The sequence below is a fragment of the Diuraphis noxia genome, unplaced genomic scaffold, assembly GCF_037042655.1.
Source record: "Diuraphis noxia isolate RWA-SAM2 unplaced genomic scaffold, SU_Dnox_SAM2 contig0003, whole genome shotgun sequence".
In the NCBI taxonomy this organism is placed as follows: domain Eukaryota; kingdom Metazoa; phylum Arthropoda; class Insecta; order Hemiptera; family Aphididae; genus Diuraphis; species Diuraphis noxia.
In genome coordinates, this window is record NW_028301713.1 from 12,998,451 (window position 1) to 13,011,780 (window position 13,330).

The 13,330-nt window shown below is 32.2% G+C and overlaps 1 protein-coding gene across 1 annotated transcript; it reads left to right on the forward strand.

Annotated features, from left to right (window-relative positions):
- Positions 1 to 749: 749 nt before the first annotated feature.
- LOC149056757 (uncharacterized) lies at positions 750 to 2,382 on the forward strand. Its single transcript, XM_089223171.1, has 2 exons — positions 750 to 1,262; positions 1,972 to 2,382. The coding sequence occupies exons 1-2, from the start codon at positions 750 to 752 to the stop codon at positions 2,380 to 2,382; spliced, it is 924 nt and encodes a 307-aa protein (XP_089079297.1).
- The last annotated feature ends 10,948 nt before the right edge of the window (positions 2,383 to 13,330 follow it).

A 13,330-nucleotide genomic window follows, 5' to 3' on the forward strand; every position in this document is an offset into this window, starting at 1 on the left:
ACCAGAGACGATTCGACAGCTGTCCTCTATGCGAGTGTCCAATATATTTTAATATGAATATTAAACATTATATTATAACATTTATATAGTTATTATGAATTATGATGATAATGACGATGATTTTATATTATTATATTATATATGTCACAGGGGATGATTGAAAAAAATATATAAAAGCATAAAATGTCACGTTGTCAAAAAAATAAGTAAGTATACACGAATAGAAAAAAAAACCCGGAAAAACTGCTTTACGTCGGACTCGTTTCAGCTCGACAGAGAAAACCCGTATAATGTAATATATAATATCCAGCTGTATACACCTTTTAGAAAAAAACTAATACTCCCGATCGTATTGTTTCCTGACGGTTCTCACGTTTTCCGGACGATATTGGCTTGAAAACAAATGGTCTTTGAAACCCTACATCGCCACCATATACGCTTAAGAACGAATACCACGAAATACGGCATATCCTGAAGTGTACATCCTATTTTAGATAAGATTTTTAAAAATGTAATCCGTTTTAAATACATATATAAAGAATGGAACTCACAAGTTTATAATATTATGATACATTAATATGCAATATATTATACACAACTTTTTTTAATAATTGTTCATTTGCTAAGCTGTATAGATTTTATAATACTAATTTCAATAATAAATGTTATCAATATTATCAAAACGATCCTCATTAAGTAAAATCATACGTATTACGGCGTATTGTTTTACGTTGGAAAAAGAAAAAAAAATGATTTTTGGCCCGTTGCAAGTTTTTGAAATAGAACACGCAAATCTCGCATTAATAAAATTAGTACAGAGAGAACATTTCGAAAAAGAGATAAAGGCTTTAAGAGGAGGTACGCAAGTAGCCACGAACAGTAAATTATTTAGATTACGACCCTATTATGATGATGAAGAAGTTCTACGCGTAGGCGGTAGATTAAAAAATGCACTTGCCTCGGACATGTATCAGCAAAATCTGATAGTTCTACCTGGTGATAGCGCGTACACCCGGTTGCTATTTTACCTTGAACACGTAAAGCTGTTGCACAGTGGACCACAAGCGCTCGTAGCATCGATCCGACAACAGTATTGGCCATTGAACGCGCGTAATATTGCTCGTAATACCGTGCATAAATGTGTTACGTGTTTTAAGTTAAAACCGGTTATCGTACAGCCGATTATGGGCGATTTACCGCGCGATAGAGTGACGCCGAGTCGACCGTTTTCACGATGTGGGATCGACTTCACTGGACCGACGGTAAAAAGCAGCTTAACCCGTCGTACGGCGCACGGATTTAGATGTCTCATTTACGCGCATGGGGTAAAAATTTACCCCTCAAAGATAGCTAGTTATTAATTATTATATTATGGTTAGTACATAACTATTTTCGGTAATAGTAACTTGTCGTTATGAAAACATTTTATTTTACATTTCTCAGTAGAATATAAAATATGTTGGCGGTATAAAAAGAGAGTTTAAATTGTACAGAGTGATTATAAAAACATTTTTTTTTTTTTTTTTTAAAAGAATATTTCGTATAATTTGTAATAAATCAAAAAACTCAGGTAATAACAATTAATAGCTGTCGTCATAGGTAATTACATAATAATAATATTTACAATTTAGAAGGTCGCACGGGGCAAATAATTTCGAGATACGGCCGATAACGACTTTATAACGTTCTAGATAAAACATAACGTACATAAACAACATATGACCAATAAAAGTCTACTTTTAGATGTAATATTTGAGGCTATTGAGATGATCAAATATCCACATACCGTATTATATATTTTATAAATATTTTTAAAATGTCTGGGGTAATTATTTACCCCGTGCGCCGTACGACGGGTTAAGAAGAAAAGCCGCATGCACAAAGGGGTACATCGGAATATTTGTTTGTTTCGCAACAAAGGCGGTTCATATCGAGCTGGTTAGTGACTTAACTACAAAAACGTTTTTATAGGCGTTAAACAGATTTTTTGATCGCCGCGGTCGAAGTTCGGTCATATATTCTGATAACGCCACCAATTTTGTTGGGGCGCAAAGGCAACTTAAAGAAGTATTTCAATTATTTCAATCCACGGATCACCAAAACGAAATTATTACAGCTCTCGCGGATAAGGGTGTCGAATGGAAGTGCATACCGCCACGTTCACCGCATTTCGGAGGATTGTGGGAGGCGGCTGTAAAATCGATGAAGAGTTTACTATACAAGGTGTTAGGTGAGGCGAGGCTTACATATGAAGAAATGAGTACGGTACTGAACCGGGTAGAGGCTTGTTTAAATTCCCGTCCAATAACTCCAATGTACTCTGATCCAGTCGATCTTACTTTTTTTAATTGGAGACGCCATAACTGCGATACCAGAGCATGACGAAACAACCACACCTGATAACCGGTTGGATAGGTGGCGAAGAGTTACCAAATATTCCCAAACGCTGTGGAATCGCTGGAGTACCGAATACCTTAATCAGCTTCAAGTAAGGGTTAAATGGGCAGGTACTAAAGGTCCGTCGATAAAAATCGAAACCGTGGTAATAATTTGATACAGCAATTTACCCCCCCCCCCCCGGTAGTGGCGACTAGGACGGGTGGTCAAGATAGAATCTAATACTGACGGCGTGGTTCGGGCGGCGTGTGTTCAAACCAACAGCGGTGTATGGAAAAGGGCTGTGCGATTACTTTGTCCTTTGCCATTTGAAGGGAACACGACTTAGTCAATACCACACTACGGAGACAGTAGTAATTGATTTTTAAATTTGTACTGTTTTCTTATTATTATTATTTTTTTTTTTGTCAAAGAGGCAGTTATAGCTTTGAATTATTTATATACGATTTATAGGTATTGTTAAAATTGTTAATTATTGTAAGTATCTTATGTTTGATATTAATTTGATTAATTTATTATTTGTTATTTCATTGTAAATTTAGATTGAAAATTAATGTTTCAAGGTGGGCGGCTGTGTTCGGTACGTGTCGTTTTTATCGCAGGTAAAACTAATAATTAATTTAAAATTAAAATAATGAAATGTTTTACTTGTTGATAGTTGGTACATTAATTAATTATATTATACTTATTAATAAATGTACTATACATTATTTGATTTATTCAAGGAGATAACTATATAATTCTTAGTATTATTATAATTATTATGATAATTCAACATTAAAAGTAATATAATTTCTATAGAATATATTATTATGTACCTACTAGCTATTATTACGAGATAAATTAATAACGAAATAAACGTTTTATCATTAATAAAAGGATGTTTTTTTTATGAATTTATCAAAATCTATTGGTAGTATATTATATTTTTAGATTTGGTCGATTACTTAATTTTAATTAAATAGCCAGCCTGAAAATAAAAAAAGTATTAGGTTACCCCAACCTGTTAAATGCATTCATTAAAATCGAGATTTTCTAATTATATCTATTATACCAACATTAATATTAAAAAACAATTTAATTGGCTATTGATAGGTAATAAAAAACAATGTTTCGAAGACATTTGATCCCATTTGATAATCGAACTCCAGGATAATAATATATAATAACGTTTCTAACTTTTTTAATCTTAAACTTAACTTAATTAATAGTATAATGTATATATTAAAATTAAAATATAATATACATTTTAGTGAACTTACTTAAAACTATTAAATATTTTATGTAGGAATCAATAAACAAAAAAGCGGGAAAGTAGATGTCGCTCTGCTATACATTAGGTGGCGGGGCGGACCTCTGACTAGGGTAGGTTAGATTTGAATGCAATGATAGGTATCATTGTATACGAAAAACGATTCTGCACGGAGATGATTTGTCAGTCTAGCATATATTATATTTAAATATTGTCATATATTCTATTTTGAAACAAATATTTTATTTTTCAATTAAGACGCATTTTGCATAAGGCATGGTAAATACATTATTCCAAAAACATTGCATATAGTTATCATAATTCATAATACCTTATATTATCATAGATATGGGAGTCAGAGGAGAAGTAATGCTAACGCGGTTCCTTCTCTGGCTCTTGATACAAAAGGAAAAAAAAAAAAAAAAAATCATAGATATGCATATAACTGGTTTGAGGATAAATCGTTATCATTACGCGATTTCATAAAAATTTAAAACTCAAACGCTCAAAACATTTTTCCTATAATGACGCTTCAAATTTTTCTCTATAGCTATTTGAAGCAAAACTTATGGAAAACTTGGTGTTAAATTTTATAACCTTAGATATAAATACAAACAATATAATGAATTTTGAACTACAAAATAATTCGCAAATATTCATGGTTTTGACGAATTTTTGTCAATATTTGAAATTCAAATGCTAATAAAAATTTAATTTGCATTTCCGGTGGACATTTTTTTTGTGATAAAGATTGATAAACTTGTAAGGAATCTTATATTAAATTTTTAAATCTTAGTTTAAAAAATAAAATTTTTTATGCATTTCTAGCTTAAAATAATTTGTGATTTTTACGTATTTTGTCAAAATTCAAACTTTGAATGCTTATAAAAAAAGTTGTGACTATGAATTTATTTTATTTTTCAACAGCTATTGTAACAATATGTTAAGAGCTTTGTATTAAATTTTCAAGATTTTCTACCTAAAAAATAAATTTATATCAATTTTAATTTTAAAAAAAACTAATAATATGATTGAAAATTGCATATACCTATAAATAGTTCAATTTAAGTCAATTTTTTTAAAAAAATTCATGTATCAATGGTGCATCGTTTTAAAGTTACATAAAAAATCAAAATCGATTTTGTCGAAAACTGAGTAAGGTGTATATATAATAAAAATAAATATACAGTTGTTATTATATGTTCAAATAAAAACTCGTTTAAAAACATAAAAACAATAAAATAAGTAGAAAAAACAACAGAAATAATTATGAAGTTGTTTGTTAGTAGGTATTAAAAACATATAATTATCCATTATTAGGTAACCATTAATTATTTTAAAATATGATTAAAAAAACTGAAACTCGATCAGTCTCCGTCTACGTTTTATCATTTTATAAGCGGTTACGATCGTATAATATAACATATATAATATATATGTTGTGGGCATTAGGGGATAAAAATATATTATGATGATTATACCTACTGTACTTAAGGGATGATTTAAAACACACCCCGCCGTCATCGGCGTCGTAAAGGGTCGAACTGCAGAGCGTATATTATAATATGTACATCGTACACGCAATCAAGTCTATTAAATTACATATTTATAAATTATCATCATAATAATAATGTGTAGGTATATACGATTTAAAGATTATTTAAAAAAAAAATGTTTATGATTTAAGACTTAAGTCACGAAAAAAATTACATATATTATATTGTATAGTATAACTACGTAAAAATATAAAAATAACACTTCCTTAATATTATGCCTGTATAGTGTATAGTACCTAGTTATTACTGAACGTAATTGTTTCTATACAATATTTGAAATTGTAGGAAATGCTGAAATATAAGAAACCTATTCGTCTCCGTCCACGTTTTATTATTTCGTAAGCGGTCACGACCGAATAATATAACATATTATATATGTATAAAGGTATTAGGGAGGGTAATATATTTTACTTAAGGGATGGATTAAATCACATGTCACTACTGTCTACTATAACGGTCAGAAAGCGTCGAATTGCAGAGCGAATAATATACGTCGTACACAAAATCAAAAGTCTATTAATAACAATTTATCCATTAGAATACAGTGTGATCACGATTTATGGTAACACTAAATATCTCAGGTGCATGACCTTGTATTGAACTGGCGTTTTCGGGAGGTGATAGGGAGTACCTAAATACATATTTTTGGATAATTTCAAATTATTAACACTTTTGGTGTGCGCATGCGCAATACAACTTACATTTTTTTAAATAGAAACACTATTTTTTTTCTACATATTCGGATAGATTATTATTTTTTTGAGCATTTTTTGTATTAACAGTTTTGTTCTATTTTCAAAACTGACCAAGTTAGAGTAAGTCAAAATTTGGATTTATGCATAATTCGTATTTAATGAAATTTTTATTTATAACCACTGGAAATAATAAAATAAGTGCCAAATAAATGTTTAATTTACTTTATCTGTTTACAAATAATAATTTTTTATACAATATGTTTAGTAAACTCTTATAATACGATTACAATTAAATAGTACCTAATATTAATATTAAATAAAAAATAAAATGTATATAAATGTTGCATAATTATAAAAATATGTTGGTATAGATGCGATTTTATGAATATTTTTTTTAAATATTTATGATTTAGAGACTTACGTCACAGAAAATGAAAAATGGATTACATATAATGATAATATTATTTTGTATACTTACGCACAACTATAGAAATAATACTTACTATATTATACAATATATCTTACAATATTACCTTACGCGCCACGGACGCGACGAGATGCGTTTAGGGGAGAAAAAAAATATTCCGGCATTTTGACGGTTCCCCCGAGAAAATTGCCTCAGCTAAGCCTTTCCACAACACTCATCTGTCCCTCCCCTGAAGGGGCGAAGGAGAAAGAAGGGCGAGAAAAACGGGATTTCGTCACTAAAGCATAGATAATATATACATGGATAGGACATCCCTATACTTAATACACACGGTATAATGTGACCGAAGAGAATATATGTTACCACACTGGTTACATGTGGTTACACTTACATTAGTGGTTTATGATAAAACTATGTTATCAACACAGAGTATATAAACATAGATAATAATTTGCAAAATCAAAAAAAAAAATTAAAAATTAAAAATTAGGTCAACATTTACTAAACTAATTCTTTTTAAAAACCAGTAATAACAAATTGACAAATGAATTTATTTTTACTTTTTAAATTGTGACGTAATCAATTATCAATGTAGGCTATTGAGGATAACACAAGTGTTAACCAGACATAACCATTGTGGTAACATATATTCACTTTGAGCACATACCAAACCACCTAATGTCCTATCCATGTATATATTATCTATGCACTAAAGTTCTCTCTCACATCCCCTCTCACCGTTTCACTCTCAAAAGTACATTCGCATTTCGCGTGCTGTATATTATATCTTCATATTATAACCTATTATACACAACGACAACACCGATAGCTTTTCCTATATTATATTATACGTACTGCTCACTCACGCACACGTGCTGCAGGTTTCCCAAGTGGAAACAGTTTTTTTTTTTTACTCTCTACGCTTTTCGTTTTTACTATTATTACTCGTCGGCGTTTTTTTTCCTTTCCCTCGGAATAGTTGTATTATTTTTTTTCGTTCTTTTAAGCTCTCCCCCTTTCCATCCAGTCATCTTCTTCGTCCACCACTTACGTCCCCTGCAGTATTGAGGCTCGTGTCTATTGAGTTTTTCTTAATTCCGATTTGACATGGACGGGAAAACTCGTTATATTCCCCAGTCGGCTCGGCTGAGTGCGTGTTGTCGTCGTCCGGACGATATACCTAATTTTTTATACGTTCCTACATCGAGATATATAGATTATAGCAGTGGCGCACACAGGGGGGGGGGGGTTAGGAGGTTATAACCCCCCCCGAAATGTCTTCCTTCATTACGAGCGTCTGTAGAGGGAGACAACCCACGAATAAATTTCTCATCAATTATTATGTCCTTATTTCTTATCAAATATATTATAAGATTTAAATAATATCATATTATTTTAATTTGATTTTGTTAGTGCTGATAAGGGATGCTGTCCGTTAGCAAGTTATTTGATAAAAAATTTGCTAGTGGGCAGCCTGCGCCACAGATATAGATACTAATATACTATCCGTGGCAGCGCCCTTCTCTTTTCTATGACGTATTTCTATGGTCTAGACGCTCTTTTTTTTGTTACCGGGTACGGGCACCTACAACCATGGTCTCAATTATAGTGTGATAACTAATAAGGATAACTGATAAGCAATAACGTGTTTTTGAATTGTGTGAATGTGAAATTTTATTAGTATTACAATTAATACAATTTACAATTAATATTAAATTTATTTCATGTTTAAGTTATTGACATTATGAGTGAAAAAAAGAAAAGAATTGCCCATGGTAATATTATGTCATTTTTTAACAAAAAATGTAAAAAAAATGATGAACAACCCTCAACTTCTGTTGATAATAAATTAAAAAATTATAATATAGACCATAAAATATATTAGATGTACAAATATAGGTCATACTATTTTGATACAACGTTTTATCATTTTTTAGCATAGGACTATACTATAGTAAATTATTAATAGAACAACCCCCCCGAAAAAAAATCCTGTGTGCGCCACTGGATTATAGGTAGGTACATATAATATATTATGTATTATGTATATATACGTAAACGTTCTGCTGAGCCCTCTGAAAATGTTTTTTTTATATTACACTTTCGCTTTCCCCATCAACCACAGCAGCAGCTAGCAGCGGTGACGAACGCTGGAACAAATCGTGTCGAATTTTTCAAATTTTTTTTTGCTCACCCCACACTCCATACGGTCCAATACCATCACCGCAGACCGACCAAACTTCCACTCACTACCTCGACCGCCGCCGACACTGTCCCCGAGCGAATCGGTTCGTGACATTAAATTATTATTAGTGCGCGCTCGCCCCGGTGAAGGGGTAAAAAAAATCGTTTTTCATTTAAATCGGCACTCTTTGATAAGCGGGAGCGCGTACATACTATATAATATACATATATATTATATATTTAACACAAATATATGTATAAACATGACGAGGATTATCCCACCTGGGTCCTATAGCCCACCCCGTCGTTCATCGTTTTCGGGGGTGAGGGGATGGACTGGTTGGAGGTGCGTGTTCTCCACCCAACGACCACGTTAAGCTTACGTGCGTGAGATTGATGACGACGATTAAAATGCGTATTGCGTCCGACCAGAGGGGACCGCCACGCCGCCGCCCTATTGACAAAGACCTACTCTCCCCCCCCTCGCCGAACCGTTTTATTCCACTCAATTTTTGTCCTTCTTCCTCGCCGGTGCCCGACAGTTTTCAGCTCATTTTTTTTCATCCCCATCGCCGTCCAAATCTTTCAATATTACATCTCGTTTGCAATGACACTATCGCTGCCGCACAGAGTACCACGCGCTCGATTCCTGCGAACTGTATGATATATATAACTCGTGTATAATGTACATTATTTGTATAATATAAATCCATAACAATAACATCTATACGTATATATTATAATATGTGTGTTATATGACGTGTATGTTTGTCTGTATAATAGTCTTATCGCCCACCGCCATATTACTTTATCTACTTTATCTGTGTTCCTCTCCTCACCAGTGTTACTGCCTACTGCGTGACAAACGAAATTTATAGGTATATTTGCGATTCTGAACGCGCACGACAATCCGATTCAAAAATGAACCCGTGTACGTTGTATAGCTAAATCACGGTATAATATATTATGTATTTACAATACACATAATATATAATAACCAATGCTTCTTCTTCTTCTTCTTCTTCTTCTTCTTCTTCTTCTCGGTTATTAAAGGCCTTTAGGCCCATTACCGCAACACAAACTTGCTTCCATCTGTCTCTATCCTGTGCTTTTGTTTCTCCATCTCTTATTCCAATCTCTGCTAAATTCTTCTCCACTTTGCCAATCCACCTTTGTTTCGGTCTGCCAAGTGGTCTTATCCCTTGGGGTTTCCATTTTAAAACCACTTTCATAAGACTTTTTTACCTCCATACATGACCGGCCCATGCCATTCTCCTATTTTTTATTACTGCAACTATGTCTGGCTATCTATATAACTATATTACTTCATTTTTCATATTGTTGTGTGATATTATTTAATTTTTGGCCCAAATATTCTTCTTAATATTCTTCTTTCGAGTATTTCTAATTTGTCTTCGTCTCCTTTAGTTGTTGGCCATGTTTCACACGCATACAAAAGGACTGATCTGATAATTACCTTGTATATTGTAATTTTTAATTTGAGTGACATCTGTTTTGATTTGACTATACTAGTTACTCCATAATAGTATTTATTTGCTGCAGTTACTCTTAATTTAATTTCATCGTGGTTATTATTTTTGCTATTTATTGTAACACCCAGGTATTTAAAATTATATACTCTTTCAAATTTATAATTCTCAACTTCTAAACTTTCCTCGTGATTTTCTCACCTAGATATTACCATATATTTGGACTTTGCTTCGTTTATTTGTAATCAAATGTCTTTGCTGTTTATTATTAGTTCTTTGGTGCCTGTTTTGACTTCTTGACTGTCTGATCCCAATATGATAATATCATCTGCGTACGCTAGTACTCCGCATTGTCTTCTGTTCTCTTCCAAGTTTACCTCACCATATTTTTCCTGCATTTTTCTAACTACCATTTCTAATGCTATATTAAAGAGTATAGGGGATAGGGCATCTCCCTGTCGAAGTCCAGTCTTAACTTCAAATTCATCTGATATATGTTGATTGAATCTAACTTAAAATCTGGTTTTATTCATACATAATTTGATCATTTTCACTATTTTGGCTGGTATCCCAAAGGTTATAAGTATATCTCATAGTACTCCTCTATTAATTGAATCATAAGCTTGTTTATAATCAATTAATAATGGGTCTGGATCAATCGACCGACAACCAATCGACCCACAGACAATCGACCGACAACCAAAATACCTACAAGACTATTAACCGACAGGGTCGATCGACCGACAACCAAAATACCGACAAGACAATCGATTGACAATAATATAATATATTGTAATTTAATTTCACTTTATATTTATATTCTCGTTTTAAAATCTGTGCATAATGTATACTATTGGTATATTATTGTTAATAATGTATATTACAAAGAAACCGGTTTTTTTTTTAATTAAAACTAAGCCTCAGAATAATGTGGTTTATACCGAAATTATCGGATGTTAGAACATTTTAGATACCTTTAAATATTAGTCCAGAAATGGATAAGCAGTTCCGATTCGTTTAATGTTTTTATCTAATCGAAAAATTTTATCGCACGACAACGAGAACTCAATTAACGCGCGATACCTTTTTCCAACTGTGTAAATTTAGTTGATCCGACGAAGATACACGCAGTCTCTGTGCGTATTTTATATAAGTATAATGGAGGAATATTGCAATATTGTCCCGTCACAACAAGGCCGAGAAAAATTAGTAGTAAATGGATATTTGATGGTAAAAGATAAAAATAGAAACGATCTCTTTTACTGGAATTGTGAGAAAAAAGTTCTTTATAAATGTAAAGGACGTACGTCCACAATTTTAATTGATGGAAGACAAAAGTTAAGAACCAACAACGAGGAGCTCCAAAGCCACACCCAAAAAGTATACAACAAAAGCGTGAACAGCGCTTGCAGACGGCTTTTAACAATCGTGAAGGTAAAACCCGACTGGAGTATCTTCGAGGTATTGCTCACAACCTAACCATCTAATCAATATATTTTTTTAAATATTTTTTAAAATGTATTATATTATTTAACATATACTATTATTAACTTTATTTTTACTTTATCATTAAACAATTTTTACCATATTAAACATGTTATATTATTGTCAATCGATTGTCTTGTCGGTATTTTGGTTGTCGGTCGATCGACCCTGTCGGTTAATAGTCTTGTCGGTATTTTGGTTGTCGGTCGATTGGTTGTCGGTCGATTGTCCATCTCCCATTAATAATAGATGTAAATCATTGTCAAATTCGTAATGCTTCTCAACTAGTTATTTAACAGTGAAAATGTGATCTATAGTAGATTTACCACTCATAAAACCACATTGGTAGTCTCCAATGATATCTTTTATGTAAGGTTTTATTCTGTTTAGTATGAGACCAGATAATACTTTGTACATTGAATTTAGCAACGATATTCTTCGGTAGTTTTGGTAGCTCGATCTATCTCCCTTTTTATAAATTGGACAGATTAATGCTAGTTGCCATTCTTTTGGTATTTCTTCTTTATGCCATATATCTATGATTAATTTCCCTACTTCAGTTATTAATTCCTCACCCACATATTTTAAGAGTTCTGCAGCTAAGCCATCTTCACCTAGCGATTTATTGTTTTTAAGTGTGTTTATGGTTATTCTAACTTCGTCGTTCGTTGGTTCTACGTCTTCAGGTTCTACTGTATAGTATTCAATTTGCGTATGGTCTTGGTGCGTTTGTGGGTTGAGTAGTTCCTCGAACACTTTCCTAAATTGTTTTGCAATTTCTTCTCCTTTTGTTACAAATTCTCTATTTTCTTCTTTCATTATCTCTGTTCTATGGTTATATCCCATTTTTACTTATTTTGTTTGTTTTAAGAAGGGTCTCGTATTCATCCTGTTGTCTTCAATCTGTTTTATTCTTTCATTTTCCCATAATCGCTTTCGCTTCTCATTATACATTTAGTTTCTCTAAGTTTCTGGGGAAAATTTTTATTGTTTTTTGTGTTTGGGTTTGTAAGCATCGATGATCTCGCTTTATCCCTTTCTTCAATTGCGCTTTGACAATTATCATTAAAACATTTACGCTTTTGTAATTTTTTCTTTTTTCCTAGGTGTTCCAATGCAGTTATTTTTATTATTCCCTCTTATATTTTCCAACGGTTTTCAATATTTTCTGCCTCTATTCCGCTCTTTAATTTGTTTTTTAGTTCATTTTTGTATTCTTTTAACATTTCAGAGTTTTTTATTTTATCTATATCGTTTTTTTCTTCAATTATTACTTTTTTTTGTCCATTTTCGTGGTAGTTTAATTTGTACTTTTGCTTTAACTAAGAAGTGGTCTGACTGAGCAGACACTCTACGATAGCTCCTGACATCTTCTATAATATTGTTGATCTTCAAATCTACCATGACATAATCAATTTGGTTTTTGGTACTACCTTTGGGTGAGACCCGTGTTTCCTTATGGATGTTTTTGTGTGGGAAACACGTGCTACTTATCCTTAGTCCTTTAGAGATTGCAAAGTTAATTAGTCGGTTTCCATTTTAATTAGAATGAGTATGAAGGCTTTTTTTTCCTATTGCTGGTCTATACATTTCTTCCTTTCTTATTTTAGCGTTGAAATCTCCAAGGATAATCTTCGGTTGACAGTTGATTCGAATATTGTGTTCAAGTCTTCATAAAAGGCTTCTTTCTCGTCTTGTTGCTTGTCTTCTGTAGGTGCATAACCATTTATCAGTATTAAATTCATATGTTTACATTCAAGTTGGATATAACATATAGTCTGTCATTATACGGCTCAAATCTTTTTATGTATGGTAAATATTTATTGCTAACAATAAATCCTACT

Coding starts and splice junctions, on each gene's coding strand:
- LOC149056757 (XM_089223171.1), top strand. CDS start 750: ATGATTTTTGGCCCGTTGCAAGTTTTTGAAATAGAACACGCAAATCTC. Junction 1,263..1,971: donor TCGACTTCACTGGACCGACG/GTAAAAAGCAGC, acceptor ACGTTTTTATAG/GCGTTAAACAGATTTTTTGA.